Below are 17121 nucleotides of genomic sequence, written 5' to 3'. Positions count from 1 at the left end.
AATCTACACAGATGTGAGCAGGCTTTGGAGACCTTCTGTTGTGCATCGGGCGCATTGATCAATTGGAGAAAGACAATGGCTTTCTCGGTTGGCAGTGCTCCTGTGCCAGATTGGATGCCAGGAGAGGGTTTCAGGTGGATTCCTCCAGGGACTGCAGTTCGGTACTTGGGTTGTCAGGTTGGTCTGGACTTGTCCCACGAGCAGCAGATTGCTCCTCTTCTCCTGTCCATCAGGAGAAAGCTCTTACATTGGAGCTCAGCACGACTTTCGCTGGCTGGTAGAGTAGTAGTTGCCAACCAGGTGTTGTTGGCGACTATGTGGTACATCACTTCTTGCTGGATCTTCTCGAGTTCTTGTATCAGCCAGGTAGAGAGGCTGATCAGGAACTTCCTTTGGTCAGGTCGCGATACTCAGATTGCCCGAGCCAAGGTGGCTTGGTCGGTCATCACACTTCCTTGTTCTCAGGGAGGGCTTGGGATCATTGATCCTGCACAGCAGCGCAGAGCCCTTCTTGGGAAGTTTGTCGTCAGAGGACTTCTTCCACGCGAGGAGCCCTGGAAGGAATTCTTGTTGCAGAGGCTTCTTGCCAAGGTGCCTCGGTCAGGAGGCCCTTGGCAACCTTCAACCAGATGGATCTTCTCAGAGCTGCGTCGAGTTGGTTTGAGCAGGAGACTAGAGGACAGATTCGCTGTGATTTTGCTTCGATCTTGGGAGCTCTTACGGCGTGGCCTAGAGCAGAGACAGCCGACGTGCACGGAGAAGCGCCTACGGCAGCCCCTCGTCTGGAACCCCATGGTTAGCACTCAGAGAGGCCACTTGGTTGGGAGTCGGCCTCATGTTTCTTGGGGTCCCATGGCGGCAGGTCCAGCGCGTTCTCTAGGTGACTGGCTAGAGTTCACAGGTTTGTCAGAGAAGGTGCAGGCTGTCCAGCTACAGGGCATGAGAGGGGTGCAGAGCATGTGTCAAGACATCTCAGAGTCAGTTCCAGCTGAGTGGCTCACGCCTCTCGAGCCTGTAGCACCGCGGTGGATGGGAGCCTTCACACAACTGGAGGTTCTCATTTCAGTCAGGGCTTGCTCAGAGACTGTCCCAGCCCTGTTCTTCGAGCTTCAGGGTGGGGGACGATTACAGCGAGTTGCAGTAGAGGCCCCGCAGGTAGCAGAGTGCTGTTTCCAGAGGATCCGAGTTGTGGGCATCTGTGGGAGGACTTGCGTCATAGACCCTGACCCAGCAGCTCTTGAGACTGGACACTGGAGGCTATGGGCTTGGGAGTGTTGTCCACTGGCACGAGTACAGTGGGATCCTGGTGAGTGGCTATGGAGGGACCCCTTCTCTTCTGCCGACCGCCCAGGAGTCCCCTTCTTTCAGTACACTGTTCAGCTTGGACGTCATATACTTGCAGCACACAGAGAGGCCCGCCCCGCTGCAGCAAGACATTGGCAGGAGGGGGGCCTCACAGTCGAGTTCTTGGCAGCTTTTTGGCAGAGGCTGTGGGACTCCAGACAGCCGAGGCGAGTCACCTTGTTCCAGTGGCTGGTTGCACACAGAGCCACAGCAGTAGGGAGCTGGCTTGTGCATAGTGGTCTCTCGGCCGCATGTGCAGCCTGTGACCAGTTGGTGGAGACTCAGCGTCACTGTCCTTGGGACTGTCCCTTGGCCCAGCAGGTATGGCTACGTGTTCTTCGGCTGATGCCTGCACTCTCCACGGCTCGACAGTACACTTGGGGGGCAGCGGCTTGGTCCACCCTCACGGGCCCAGCACTTCAGTTTGAGCTATCTTCCACCAGCAGGATGATAGTGATAAGGGGGGGCGACCTACACTCCAGCCTGATACAGAGATTACTCCACAGGAGTGGTGCAGTGAGAGAGGAGTGTTGGGAGCTCATCAGCGGCCTAGCTCTCTGGTTCATCTGGCGGGCCCGCTGTTTCCGCATCTTTGAGGCTCGTCCTGTGCCACCAGCAGAGACTGTTCGTGACTTTTGGCTAGAGCTGATCCATACTCTCAGAGGACAGCTTGAGGGACTACAGGGCAGCTCCAACCGCATGCGGGAGCGCCGCAAGGCTTTTCTTCGACTCTGGCGCTTTGGGCTTTCTACACCATAGTCCAGGGGGTGCTCAGATGGCACTACTGTCCACCTGTGTGGCTCTTCCCTCCTCCCATCTCTTGATTTAGCCTCATTGTATATATGCTGTTTTTTCATTGGGAGTCTCCCCATCATGCTTGTTGTAGCCCTCTCTCGCAGAGGTGGATGTAGCCCTATGGGCAGTTTTCATTAACTAATAGAAGGATCTTTTTCTCGGAAAAAAAAAAACACTGTTTGGCAGAAGAGGCAACAGGAGCCAAGCTCAGCAGGCAACTTCTCAAGCAAGAACTTGGTGGATTTTCCTCCAAGCAAAGACCAACCCTCGCCATAGCCTCCCAAAGCATTGGCGTTTTCAGTAAGCACCCTCGCGAGACAACCTCAGCTAGCGTTTATGCATCAGGGCACCATCGCCAAGAAGATCCCATCAACTAGCGTTTTGAAGAAGCCAGCAACTAGCGTTTTCGAACCCTTCAGCCTGGCGTTTTTGCATGTCCCAGCGTTAGGAGTTTTCAGCATTAGAAGGACAAACAAGAACAGCCCAAAAAGGTAGCAGATTCTTTCAGCCTTGAAGATCCTCAATTTTCAGCCCTAAACCTGCAGATTTTCAGCAACAAAAACCCACAGAAAACAGCCCCCAAAACAGCGTTTTTGGCTCAGTCGCAGATTTCAGCCCATAGCGTTTTTGGACAGTAGTAAAAAGATTGCAGATTTCAGTCATTAGGTCGACTTCGTCATCGTCGACGTAGCGTAGACTTGCATCAATCTCATGCATTCCATTTGTACCAGATTGTGCAATCATAAGTAGACCACTCTCGCCGACGAAAGTGGGGCCTTCCGAGGAGGGTTTTACAACATCTCTGGTGTCGTATCTCTCTTCTCTCTCTATCTCTCAGTCTCATACACTTGCACGCACAGTGTCCATTCACTTTGTTTGTGATCATAGCATTCTCTCATTAAGAACGGAAGGCTCTCCCTTCCATAAGGACAAAAGGAACCTTGAGCACAGTTCGGAGCACTCATCTTGAGCAAAGCACAAACTTCATTCCGCTGCACCTAACACCCAATGGCAAAAAGCCACAGAACCACCCATCAAACCATTGTTAGGAGTTTTCTGGAAGAAGTAATTGCGCATATGTACATACACATGCATGGTGCATCGAATAAAGAATTGCCCATTGTCCAGAGCCAGGTGGTTACGTGGGGCCCACATGTGTACAGGTAAGACAACGTGTACATAGTACATTGATTTTCATCGTCACCAGTATCAGTGTGTTTTTCTATAATAATGAGGAGTTGGTAGAGCGTAAGAAGGTATCAACGGGCCGATGCCATGAGGTACGCAGGTGCGTCAAGAGGCATCCAATGGCGTCAGGAGCACGAATGGGATCAAGACTTGCACGTGGATAAGTGAGGACACAACGGGAGTGTTTTCTTGTGATGAATTATGCAAAAAGGTCATCATGAGAACTATATTTGGGGTCCACTTCACGTGATTGCGGGATGCATTATTGAGAAAAGTTGAGTGTCAGGTGTGCAGATGGATGTAGAAGGGTAACAAAAACGCATTGCGTGGCCATTTTTTGACATGTTCAAACGTCAGGGTCCGTTTGAGGTCCATAAAAAGGCCAAAGGTGCCAGAGGAATAAATTGAAATGTGGACACTAAAAAATCTGAGAAAAAACCAGAAAAAACGTGGAGAGAAGAGGAGGAACAATCGCAACTCAGTTTTGCTGTTTTTGGAGCCTGTTTTGGCCATAAACTGCTCATCCAAGCTCGAATTTGAGCACTTTGATATTGTAGACTGGGGTTTTTGGCCGTTCCAGACGCAATGGCGCTGTCCATTTTGCCAAATTCCTCACTGTTTTCCTGCGGTTTTGGCTGTGTAAGCTTCTCCCCGTGAGTGAAGCCTTTGCTCAAATTTGTGATTGTATCTAGCATATTCATCCATATGATGTGAGCTATTTGCCCCATTGGTGTCGGCCCAAGCTCAATTGTATCTAAAGATCAGAAATCTTCCTCCTTTGAGCTGATTTGTGTGTGTGTGCGTGTGTGTGTGTTTTTGTGGGCAAATGGATAGTCTCTCTCCTCTCACTCCATCGATGTGTTCCCTGTCTCGGCCAGGTGGATTGTGTAAGCCGAGTGGTGCCCCATAGTGTGTGTATTATCCCAAGAGTGTGTGTCGGGTGATTATAGAGGCGTTGTGTGTGTTTCCATCCCGCTCATACCGTCAATCAAGAAACCGCCTTCTCCGAGGATGTTTACAGAACAAGAATTACAAGAGGTGGTTTAGACACAGATTAGTCGGCTCTTGGACGCAAACAACAAATCAAAAAAGCAAGAGAAAAAGCACAGGCAAGAAAGGGCCTGACTTCCCACGTTATTTGGGTCGTTAATCTTCTTTTGCATCGGCAAGAAAGCAAAAGAAGCATGTATGATTTGAAGGCGACTACCCAGTTCTTCTTCTTCTTCTTCTTCTTCTTCTTCTTCTGACAGTTCTTCTAGCTCTTTTGACTCAAACGAGGAAGACAGAAAACGCAAAAAGCGAAGCAAAAAGCAAAGCTTCGGAAAGGGCAAGAAAAAGGCAAAGAAGCCCACATTTTGTCCAGTTTCTGACAGTTCTACAGAGGAGTCATCCTCAAACAGTTTGGACTCCGACAATCACATGTTTTTATGCAAAGAAGAAGCATTTTTACAGAGGCAACCAATATGACTTTCTCAAAGACAAAAGCAAGAAAGTGAAAGAATTCAAAGAAGGTAGACAGTCGATTAAATTTGAATCCTTTTCTGGGTTTCGAGATGCTCCGAGGGCTTTGGCCTTCATTCAGCAGTTTGACATAGCCTTCTCTGGAGGGCATTACTCAGAGCACTCTAAGATTAGGAGGGCTACATCTTTCTTCAAAGGAAATGCTCGAACTTGGTGGTCCACTCTTCTTCTCAGGAAGGAAGCTCCACTTAAATGGTTGAAATTCAAAAGGCTCTTTATTTCTTCTTAGCTGACTCGGGAGTACGAACGAGATATACGAACCGCTTGGAATCATCTTCGGATGACCAAGGGAGATTCTTTGGACGCTTATTGCGAGAGATTTTGGAACTCTTTTCTACCAACCTCTTCATTTAAGAAGGTCTCTTTTAAGGAACAGATTGAGCGGTTTTGCTACGGACTCCCTACAGAGATCCCAGACTACTGCCTGGAGCAAAAGTCGAACTCTATTCAAGAATTGATGGGTCATGCGAAACCATAGTTACATGGGACGGCGGGTCGGGGTCAGGAACGGGGATAGGGACAGGATGGCAAAAGTCAGGAAACAGGGACGGGGGTCGGAACGACAAAAAAAAGAGTTTTTTTGGCATTTTTTGACTTACACACATGCCACACACATAGAGCATCACTTTGACCACAGATTACACTAAATAGACCAAAGAGCACGAGTCATATAGGCGCAACTGTGCTAATAAAACATCGATGGATACAAAATTAGAAGTGCATGCCACAAGGGCTCAAAAAGGACTTAGGACAAGCCTCAAGGATAACAAAAAGTACAAAGGGCTAGGTAGTAGGTAGACTCTAGAGGAGTAGACTCTAGACTCGAGAGTGATCAATGATCATCAAACTCAAGAAGTGCTCGCCTGCTGAATCTCCATATCGTCGTCGTAGTCGAGGTCGTTAGCGACATATGAGGCCTCACGAGGCTCGCATTGAGGCTCGAAGTCCTCCTCTAGCTCCTCCAAAAGTGTCTCGGCCATAGATGGATTCTCTTGTGCCATCTCCCACTCAGTGAAGGGATCTGCCTTGTGTGTGACGCTCTTGGCAAGCATGCGCAAGTTAGCACTCACAAACACCAAATCATTGGCCCCCTGGACCCCAAGGCGATTCCTCTTCTTAGAGGCAATGTGGTTGTACACACTCCATAGTTGCTCCAAGCAACTAGTGGTACATGCTTGGCTAAGGACACGAACAGCCAAGTGCTACAAATGTGGGCCATCTCCTCCATAGTCCTCCCACCACAAAACCGAGCCAATCTTGCTGAGATCAACCTGTGCATCTACACATCCATAGGAGCCCTTCTTTTGCCTGTAGTTGAGTAGCTCGTCTCTAATCTTGCGCCTAGTGTCACTCCTAGGCTCGAGGCGCTCCAATGCAAGCCGCCACCCTTTGCTCACCTCCTTGCCGGTCTCTTGACGCCTTCCCTGAAACTCCAAGGTCAAGCACATAAGCTGCCGCATGAAGTGGAGAGTAGTATCCATTCCACCTCGACTCACACAAGCCATGAATGTCCACATACTACATACTGAACAGGGTCAGGCACAAGCTTCTCAAGTGTCTCTATCATCCGATCCATGGCTTCGTAGACTTTGTCGATGCATGGCTGCAAGCTATTCACAACTCAAAGTAGGTGTAGAATAGGCTTGACCATGGCGTCAAGGGTCTTCACCTCCTCCCACCAAGTGGCATTGTCGGCCCATTCTCGGCCTTTCAGTCATGTTGTTGATGTAGACTCCGGCATGGCCTGGAACTCATCACTGAAATAGAGGCCCCTCAAGGCTCCGTCACATGTAGACAAGCGGCCTAGCATAAGCCAATTGAATGCAAATCTTGTCTCTGAATATTTGAGTAAGGACAAGTGGCTCCTCTTTAAGAACTCATGGCGCACTTTTTGATGGTTGAGCACAAAGGAGACAATTTGAGAGGCATCACCAATGGTGGGTGAAATCCATGACAAGCTCCCTATGTCCTTGAGGAGGTTATTGAGGCAATACGCCATGCAAAATGTGACATGGATGCTGGGATACATGCCCTCAATGATAGCCCCGGCTGCCCTATTTGACGCCTCTCCAAGCCGATGATCTCTATGGTGCTTGTCCACTCCGCAGCAAGCATCTCCGCGGCCTTGCCACTGTCGGATGCATCATGTGACTCCACAAAGTACATCTCCCCCCAAGAGTAGGCGACCACTCCTTGGATGGACCGCTTGCGGGTGTCGCTCCATCCATCTCAAGGAGAGAGACGCCATTGGTCTCCCACAAATCCTTTGTTGCTTGGGCCGCTTGCTCCACGGCAAGCTTCTCTTTGTCAAGGAGGGTGGTGCGAAGCCTCTCCGATGAAGGTGGCACATAAAAGGAGCCATATTCCCCTATTTTCGTAACCATGGTTCAAAAGTACGGAGACCTATCCACACAAAATAGAGCATGTTGGTTAGTATGGAGAGTCGAGAGTCGAGACACCATAATGAATACAAAATGGGAGATTGCAATGTGCATATACCAAGGGAAACTCACCGCGAAGCATGGAAGGCAATGTGGTCGTGGAAGAAGAATCGGGCAACCGACCTATCCACCTCTTCCTGAATTTAGGATTCCAATTTTCGTTGAGAGTGCTTTGGCGATGCGCAACGGAAGAGGACAGTGTAGATGCATTTGTATTGAACGCTTGAGAGGTGTCGTCAAGGTTTGCTTCCCTTTGCTCTCGCGGTGTCGCCATGGCGGAGGAATCAACGGCAACAAAACGGCCCCTTTTGGCCGCTTCCGTGACCTCATACACCGCGAGCTTCTCAAGAAGCTCCAACCTCTTCTCGGGAGATACTCGAGGGCAAAACTTCATCTCGTGACCGGGTTCATGAAGAAGATGGGCTCGCACTTTATTTGCACCACCCGTTCTCTTGTACGGGCATAGCTTGCACGTCCATAATCTTGCACCGCCACCTTTACCACGCGTGGTAGAGTCAACTTCATCCCACCACGACCATGTTTGCACGCCGGGCCTCCTTCGAGAAGAGCCGGCTTGAGAAGTGGAGTTAGCTTGAGATAACATGATGGTGGAGAGAGTAGAGCTAAGAGCTTAGAGGAGAGATTGTGTGGAGAGAGAGTAGAGGAGAGCTTCAAAGTTGAGAGGGTAGCAGAGGGAGAGAGTGGATAGAGACTCGAGAGACTCAAGGGTAGAGCTTGAGCGCTTGTAAGTTGGTAGGTAGACCGTAGACGGCGTAGTGTAGAGACTAGAGAGTAGACGGTAGACCGTACAACGTAGAGAGGAGAGGCTTGAGAGAAGATGAGGCCCAAGGGTGCTTTTATAGCCTCCCAAGGGCCAAAGCCCCCCCCAGAAAATTAAACGTTGGCTGCAAGCAACCGTTAAAAACGGTCCTTTTTTTCAATTTTGAATTTTTTGCCGGTTCCGAGCCGTCCCCGTCCGTCCCCGGTCCCCGGCAGCTTGCGACCCTGCCGGTCGGATGAATTTCCGACCGTTCCCGTTCATCCCCGGCCCGGTTTCGACCGTTAGGCGGCTCTAGGTCCCGTCCCCTCCGTCCCTTGTAACTATGTGCGAAACGGGGTTTTGCGATACATTCGGGAATTTGACTTACCCCACTGATGAGATCTTGACTCAGAGAACCCAATAGACCTCTCAATGAAAGTAGAAAGAGAAAGGGTTACCAAGAAAAGAAAGACAAGGATACACGACCCCGGCTCACTCTTCGAGAGAGGGCCAATTATATCAAAGAAGGGAAGTATTTTGGATGCGGGGAATATGGGCACATCTCCGCAAAGTGCCCTAAAAGGGCACAGCAAGAACAGAATGAAGACAAGCCAGAGAGTTCGAGAGCAGCAGAGGAACGTGGCAAAAAAGGCAAGATGAAAGCGGGACTGGTTCCGGATTGCATAGGTATTGACCAAAGCACGATTGATGAAAGTACAAAACTTTGCCGAGCTTGGGGCAAAGTGAAAGATCAAGAAGCCCTAATTTTCTTTAATGGAGGAGCTGTAACAGACTTGGACACTCCAAGTCAAGAATCAACCGCGACAGCACCAAATAACCACTTCAAAACAATTCACAGATCACAATAGATTTGCACTGGCCCGGCGGAGTTCCGTGCCTAGAGATATTGGCCCCAAAGACTGGCGCCCCTTTCGGTATTTCTTTTTGTATTAATCAATCATCGAAGTACAAGAGAGCGGTTAGGGTTTCACTCTCAGACTCTGCGTCCAGATGCTCTGAGAAGTGAGGCCCTCACCACTAATTTAAAGGTTACAAGGGATGCCCAAAAGCAAAGCCCCAAAAGCTTTTAAAATCAAAAGCATCAGTTCTCTCTCTCTCTTAGAGAGTCTTTTCTCTTTTTTTAATAAAAAAAAGCAAAAGCAAAATTCGCGTCGCTCATCATTTTCTTTTTTTTTTTTTTAATAATCCGCCTCCGAGATTTTCGGAATTTAGGGTTTTTGGCAAAAATTAGGGTTTGCAAGAATTTTAGGGTTTCTGGCAGAAATTAGGGTTTTTGCTATCCGCCACGTCATCACTTTGTGACATACCCCCCTCTTGAAAGCATTGTAATCGACCGCGATTACGCCTGCAAAACCGACAAAAGCCATAAACCATCTTAGCAGACACTGACTGTTAGTACCTACGTACTAGGAACGCACATCTAGCACATGTACAAAATCGACAGTCACATCACACGACATCACAAGACATCACCAGACATCACAGGACATCACATGACATTCAACATTCATTCAGATCTTAGACCATGATTTATCGACAATGTAGCTAGCAATCACATCTAGGTCCAATCGGGACCTCATCGATGTCCGATTGACTAACCCCTATTGCAACCATGTCTATTCGAGATCAATCAAACCAAAATGCTGCAGTCATTTCGGCTATCAGTTCCTGCACTCACAAGAAGTCAAGAACAAATCAGTATCATAATCAGGAATTCCATTTCATAAAGTCATCCAGCAGAATACTGTCAGCTCTCAGTATCCCTGAAGCTCAAAGAGACATCAGTGACTTTAGTATCAAAATCGAGCCATCTGTTGACAAAGGAGCGGAGTAACTCCCCTCTTGTGCATCCCACTGCACCAGATCTTCGGCCAAGCTGAGTTCTGGGTTCCGTTTGGAGTAGACTATGCTAAACGAAAACATCGAGGTAAAGTTTCACAATCCGAGGAGTATCTGCTAGGTCCTCCTCCTCCATCCACTTCGAATCAAATGCAGGAAAGTTCTTGAACTTAACCAAGAACCGCCTTCGGACTTTACCTTTCTTCGTATCGTTATGTGCCAAAATCTGTTCAGGAACAAGGATCTCCTCGTTTTCTTCCACTTCGGGTTGCTCATCAGGCTCCCCATCATCAAGCACATCACCCTTAACAGGGTTCAAGAGACTCGCATGCAATGCATTATGAATCCTCCAAGTATCTGGCAGTTTCAATCGGAAGGAGACATCATTTATCTTGTCAGTAATCTGGAAAGGTCCGTAGTATCACATACTAAGCTTTGGAAAAAGCCTCTCCTTTCCCTTTTTCTTTCTTAGGCGTGCCTTCTCAAAAGTAAGAGCACCCAATCATCCTCCTTCAGTTTCCAGTCGCGACGATGGCGATCCGTTGCCTTTTTCTGTCGTTCTTGAGACTCCTGCAAAGTCTCGCGAACCTTGGCAAAAGCCGTATCCAAATCTCGCGAATATTCATCCGCTTCAAATTTCTAATCTTTCGTGCTCAGGAAGGATGGAACCTTCGCAGCAGTTTCAACAATCTCACATGGCATCTTCCCCGTCGAAGAGTGTATCGTGTTATTGTAGGCAAATTCCACCAAAGGTAAGTTCTTTTCCCATTGAGTCTTCTGATGCGAGATACAAGACTTCAATAAATCTAAAATCACTGAATTGGCAATCTCAAATTGCCCGTCAGTTTGCAAGTGAAACGATGACGAGAACTGCAACCGCGTGCCAATGTTCTCCCAAATTGCTTTCCAAAACAAACTCATAAATCTGGGGTCTCTGTCGGAGACAATCGTCTCAGGCGTGCCATGTAATCGGAAAATCATTGTGATCATTCTGTATTCTCGAGAGATAAAAAAAAATGAAATCCATTGCAATATTTTCCCAGGGGCGGGTGGGTATGGGTAAAGGCTGTAACAATCCCTGTGCCTTATGCCTGTCAAACTTGACCTTCTGGCATACCAAGCAACTGCGCACAAACTCTTCCACATCCTTCTTCAGTCTCCGCCAAAAGAAATCTCTCTCTACCCCTTTTATGGTGGTAGCAATGCCGCGGTGACCCGTAAAAGGTGGACAGTGGCAATCAATCATAACCTTTTCCCTCAACGGCTGTGTAACGCACAACATAGTCTTTTTCATCAAGTAGCCTTTCCGAAGGGAGTATCCAACTACTGTCTCCCCATCCCGTATCCGTGTGAAAATATCTGCAAAATCTGTATCTGTGGCACACTGATCGACCATATCCTCAAAGCTCCTATGATGTATCACGGAAATAGCCAGAACCAACGGTTTCCGAGACAAAGCATCTGCCACCACATTCTTCTGTCCCTGCACATGGACAATCTGGAAGTGGAACTGTGACAAGATGTTCACCCACCGCATCTGTTTTTCCGAAAGCTGCTTCTGTGACAAGAAGTAGCGCAAACTCTGATGGTCTGTAAAGACAGTAAAATCCGCTCCGATTAGGTAATGCCACCACTGAGTAAGAGCGTGGATAACCGCCAAAAGCTCTTTCCCATAGATCTGTGTTGTCATCTCCGGCCTAGAGAACAAACGACTCTCGTAAGCTATGACATGGCCTTCTTCCATCAAGACCGCACCCAGACTACGGCCACAAGCATCACAAAATACTTCAAATGACTTCTGCAAGTCCGGCAAAGTCAAATCTGGTCCTGTAGTGAATTTCTCTTTCAACGTCTGAAAGGCAGTCACCTCTGGGGGTCCCCACGAAAAAGGTACTCCTTTCTGTGTCAAGATATGCAAAGGGGAAGCAACCTCTGCAAACTTTCGTATGAACCGCCTGTAGTACGAACACAGTCCCAAGAAGCTTTTAACTTCATGGACATTCTTCAAGTCGGGCCAATCCCGGATAGTCTCTATCTTGGCCGGGTCCATTTGCACTCCTGCTGCTGACACAATGTGTCCCAAAAAGTGTATCCATGGTAGGAAAAATTCACTTTTCTTAGCATTAATCACTAATGTGTGATCTCGTAATGCCTGAAAGACTTGAAGCAGATGATCTCTGTGTTCTGCCTCATTCTTGGAGAAAACAATGTCGTCAAAGAAAGTGCCAACAAATAGCATGTACTCTCGAAAAATCCTGTCCATCATCCGGTTAAATGTCGCAAGAGCATTGGTTAAGCCAAAAGGCATCACCAAAAACTCAAATAACCCAAAAGTCGTCCGAAAAGCTGTCATGTAGACGTCTCCCGGTGCTATTCTGATCTGATGATACCACTGTAACAGACTTGGACACTCCAAGTCAAGAATCAACCGCAACAGCACCAAATAACCACTTCAAAACAATTCACAGATCACAATAGATTTGCACTGGCCCGGCGGAGTTCCGTGCCTAGAGATATTGGCCCCAAAGACTGGCGCCCCTTTCGGTATTTCTTTTTGTATTAATCAATCATCAAAGTACAAGAGAGCGGTTAGGGTTTCACTCTCAGACTCTGGGTCTAGATGCTCTGAGAAGTGAGGCCCTCACCACTAATTTAAAGGTTACAAGGGATGCCCAAAAGCAAAGCCCCAAAAGCTTTTAAAATCAAAAGCATCAGTTCTCTCTCTCTCTTAGAGAGTCTTTCCTCTTTTTTTAATTAAAAAAAGCAAAAGCAAAATTCGTGTCACTCATCATTTTCCTTCTTTTTTTTTTAATAATCCGCCTTCTCGATTTCTGGAATTTAGGGTTTTTGGCAAAAATTAGGGTTTGCAAGAATTTTAGGGTTTCTGGCAGAAATTAGGGTTTCTGTTGTCCGCCACGTCATCACTTTGTGACAGGAGCCAAGGCCAACTTCATTTCACCTGAACTGGCGGCGCGGCTCGAGATTACACCCGATCGGATGGCACCACCAGCAGAGGCAGTTCTAAAGGCACCCAGACGGGACATAGCCATTACACCTCATTGGCAAACTTCGGTTGTATTGTCACGAGTATTTGGGACAGGAGGACTTTTACATAATTCCCTTGGAAGCTTGTGACGTCCTCCTTGAAGTCCCTTGGTACGATAAGAACAACGCCGTGGTCTGAACTTGATAAAGAAAGCCAAGATTTTCTCCACACCCATGCCGATTGGTTATCTGAGGATCTGCCAAGCGAGTTGCCATGATCTCGTCCTGAGGATCAACTTATTGGTCTGATACCTTGAAACACACCACCGAATCCGCCACCTTATCGTGTTAGCCGAGCCTAGAATGAAGAGATTATGAACCAAGTGAAAGACCTTTTGGAAAAGGGTCTTATCCAGTCGAGTACAGTCGAGTACACCCTACTGCTCTCCGCTGTCCAAGGATCGATGATAGTCTTGGCCAACTACAATAATCCTCTTGTTTCAGTAGGATTGATTTAAAAAGCGGATATCATCATATCAGAATCGCGTCGGGAGATGTCTACAAGACAGCCTTTCAGACGAGCTTCGTTTTTGCTGTTAGCTAGGGGTTGATCCCATAGTCTAATCACTATGTTCATACCTAAACCTTCATGTACTTTGCATAAAGTGGATCTCTAAAAATCAAGCACATTTTCATGGATACCCACAAAATAACTTATGCTATGAGAAATAGTTTTAAACATGAAAGTGCATTATTCAAGCTTTTCGTTAGAAATAAAGAAAAGAGAGGTCACATACTTGGATGAAGTGGAGTTCATAAATGCTGAAGTCAAAAGACGCTTGGCCAACATGTCATAGATTTCCTCCATTGTACTGCACTGCACAAAATATCAGTGCCTCCACAAGCCAATCCATTCTAATGCACTATGCAAAAACCAATATTGCCATGCTTAGCAACCAATGAACTAGCTTATATATCCACCTGGCTTGCAACACTTCAACATCTCCTTGTGACGTCTCCAAATGGGGCTAATAAACATGAAAACAGTATGCCAGTGCAAACAACATTAGCAAATATACCTTACCATGCTACTGCTGATCAATGGTTGCATGTACCTGATTACTGCACTGAAAGCTCCAACAAAAGCTCCTTCCAACCTTTTCATTAGACTGCACAAGGTGAACGTGCAACCGTTTACCTGCATTGAGATGGGAACAAAGACGATGTCTAAAATGAAAGAAAGGTCGTTGCGCACATGCACACAAATACAAACCTCTGCACAGTGATGAAGAGGAAAATCTCAGATGGTGAAGTCTAGAAGGACAAGACATGCAGGTCGCAGGTATGGGAAGCTCAGCCCTCGAGACTGCATTTGACTTCTGCAAGAAAGGTGCTTGCGCCATGGTGGAAGTTTGTCGAGGTCGCAGGTTCTAATATTTATTTGATATTGGTTAGTTTCCTAGATTCCTCCTAGGAATCGTAGAGGTACTTGGTCACGCCCATAACTTTCAGCGAGGTCAAGGTGAAGGACCTTCAACCTCCAAAAGCTCGATTTGATCCTGGGTGTAGTTTCCTAGATTCCTCCTAGGAATCGTAGAGGTACTTGGTCACGCCCATAACTTTCAGCGAGGTCAAGGTGAAGGACCTTCAACCTCCAAAAGCTCGACTTGATCCTGGGTGTAGGAGACGAAAGCCTTACCTTATCTGCTCTAGACCACATAGGCTCGCACGCTGATCTGTTACAGTAGATTGGTTTCCACCTTTTCGTTCACTGCTCGGGCTTCCTGCTTGCATGACGTTTGCCACCCCCTGTGACTCCGCAGCGCGACACCCTTCCCGACTTCGCCTCCTACTTGCATGACATCCCTCCATGACTTTGCGTTTTGCTTGCACCGCCTGCTGTCGACCAGCATCAATGAAGCTTCTGGATCTTGTGTGATTCTGTTGTTTTTTCGCTTTTCTTCAATTGGGTACCCTTACTATTTGAGTTTCATCTTTCAGCAATGCTCTTTCAAGGTGTTGTCCCAACGTTATGGCTTATCTAATCATGGTCTTGTTTTCTTTGAATTAATGAAGGGTGAATGCAACTGGTTGGGTCCATATTGATCTGTTTTTGCTTAAGCCTGAAAGTATCAAAGAGAAAGCGAGAACCGTATTTCTAGTCACTTCCCCTTCAAGGTGTGGGATAGAGTTGTCAAGGGAACCCAACACTGCCTAACCTGATTAAAACAAAGAGCTTGTGGAAATTAGAGCAAAGAAAAAGAAGATGATAAAAGGGAGGATTCTTCAGCTTGAAGACCCCACTCCTAAGCTAGGCCATCCCCCTTATGAGTTGATAAGGCTCAAGGAAACACTAAGGAAGGAAGAGCTCCTAGAGGCCCACACTGCCCTTGCTTGGACGAGAGACTTCTAGGCTAGAAAAATTGATAGACCTTCTAAAGAAATGTTTAATATTTTGAAGAAAAAGAAAGCTAGATTATTTGTGCCCTTCTTAAAGAATGAAAATGGCATGTTTGTGTCTACCCATTTTTTTACTAATGTTTTCTTTAGTCCCCCAAAAAGAGATGGCTCTATTATTGAGGCAAGAGCTAAAATTTCTCTAAAGAGGAAGAAAATTGCTTCTCCTCATATGGCCAAATTATTGGATGTGTCCATCTCTTTAGGTGAGATTAAAGAAACCATCAATCAGTAAAGTAATCTTGGAAAAACATATGGCCTTGATGGCCTCCCTAATGAGTTTTTCATTCAATATCAAGATCTTTTAACCGCTTACATTCTCTCAATTTGGCAAGAAGTTGTGGGCATAGGAGCTCTTTCCACAAACATTAACATTGGAGTTATCAAATTGATACATAAAAAAGGGGACTAAAGAGTAAATTGGAGACCTATCATGACTTCAATCTACAAAATCTTTACTCTATCCCTAGCTAGAAGACTCGGTCTCTTATTGTGGAGAATCATCTTATCCTCAAGGAACAAAAAGGCTTCATGTGTTATTAGGCATCCCAATAGGCTTTTAGGTCACTATGGCTCAAAGATGGAATTGGATGCTAGATAAAAATCGGAAAAAAATCTTCTCTTGGCACTCACTCCAACCATATCTATCCTCAATAATTTTTTTCTTAAAGCGTTATATAACACCCTCCTTATTCTTCTTTCTGTCTTGTTGGAAACTAGCTAAGTGCCATTTGAACAAAGTTGTTTCTCTAGCCAAAATATTTAACGGGGGGGGAGAGAGAATTTGATCAATAAGATCCCAAAAGTTTCTACTTTACTCACAAAAGCAATGGGGGATTGGGAATCCTCAACTTGGAACATCAATTTAATAAGTCGTAGCCAGATGGATTCTCATATCAATCACCTCTGATGATCAATGGGCTTTGTCGATCAAAAGAGATACTAACACATTCTCTCTACAGGGCCATAAAGCCTCGAGGGATCTTGACATGAGGGATCTTCTTACTGCACCTATTAACATCAAACTTGTTGGCTCAGCTTTGGTTGGAGTTTATGGAATGCTTGGTTCACTCTAAATTAAAACAAAGGCCTCCCTTGGCCATCAAAACTTCCAAAGAGTTTCTGCTTTAGGATTCCAACTATTTTGGTATGCGCCTTAACAAGGAAGATTTGAACAACTCCAGAAGAGATCACAATTCTTTCAAGAAGGAAATCGGATGTTGGAAACATGTTTTTAAAGATAACTCTCCTGTATCCAAGGATTTCATTGTTAAGAAGTTTAATATGTCCATTGTGCTCTTTGGCTTTTTTTTTTGCAGGATACAAAGGTGTAGAAGCTCCATTGAATCTTCTTCTCATGGAGACTATTCAAGTTTGTTCAAGATATATGAATCAATGTATTCATAGCTTTCAATGGTTCCAAATTTCAGCCAAAAACACAAATCTAGGCTAAACAAAAGATGGGGCTTGAATTGGAGCGCCAAGTATTGGAAGTATAGATTCCAGTGCACTTGGGCTTTCTCAATTGCCATCAAGCATAGACTTCTTTAATGGTTGATATTTTATCAAGGCATGTGGATAGGAAGAAAAACCCAAAATCTTGGAGTCAATGCAAGCATTTATTTGAGATGCAAATTTCAGGTGGAATCTATCCTTCACCTCTTCTTTGACTACCCAAAGAACCAACATGCCTTAGCCTTGCTATAGCAGATCTCCAGGTCTATTCATCCATACCACTTTACAAGGAAAGAAGTTGTCCTCGGGGAATGT

General features: G+C 46.3%; 2 protein-coding genes across 3 annotated transcripts in view; one reads left to right on the top strand and one right to left on the bottom strand.

Annotated features, from left to right (window-relative positions):
- The window catches only part of LOC147431704 (P-loop containing nucleoside triphosphate hydrolases superfamily protein), a 136342-nt gene extending 121919 nt beyond the window's left edge, over positions 1–14423 (bottom strand). The window contains exons 1-4 of one of the 2 annotated variants that reach the window (XM_086494213.1): positions 14168–14423; positions 14010–14092; positions 13876–13922; positions 13692–13766 (exon numbers count right to left, since the gene is read on the bottom strand). In XM_086494213.1, coding sequence (XP_086350339.1) covers positions 13692–13766; positions 13876–13922; positions 14010–14092; positions 14168–14297 — 335 coding nt within the window. In that variant the 5' untranslated portion in view covers positions 14298–14423. The remainder of the gene's footprint in view (positions 1–13691; positions 13767–13875; positions 13923–14009; positions 14093–14167) is intronic. The other variant, XM_086494214.1, reaches the window with a different exon arrangement.
- On the top strand, positions 853–4477 carry LOC147431705 (uncharacterized). Its single transcript, XM_086494517.1, has 2 exons — positions 853–1766; positions 4381–4477. Exons 1-2 carry the CDS (start codon positions 853–855, stop codon positions 4475–4477), a joined length of 1011 nt encoding a protein of 336 aa, XP_086350643.1.
- Positions 14424–17121: the final 2698 nt, after the last annotated feature.

Source organism: Adiantum capillus-veneris, chromosome 21 (assembly GCF_014529385.1).
Source record: "Adiantum capillus-veneris isolate H3 chromosome 21, ASM1452938v2, whole genome shotgun sequence".
NCBI lineage: Eukaryota > Viridiplantae > Streptophyta > Polypodiopsida > Polypodiales > Pteridaceae > Adiantum > Adiantum capillus-veneris.
The sequence above is the reverse complement of the archived record's forward strand: the minus strand, read 5'-3'. Positions and strand labels throughout refer to the sequence as shown.

Coding starts and splice junctions, on each gene's coding strand:
- LOC147431705 (XM_086494517.1), top strand. CDS start 853: ATGGCGGCAGGTCCAGCGCGTTCTCTAGGTGACTGGCTAGAGTTCACA. Junction 1,767..4,380: donor CTCACGGGCCCAGCACTTCA/GTTTGAGCTATC, acceptor GTTTAGACACAG/ATTAGTCGGCTCTTGGACGC.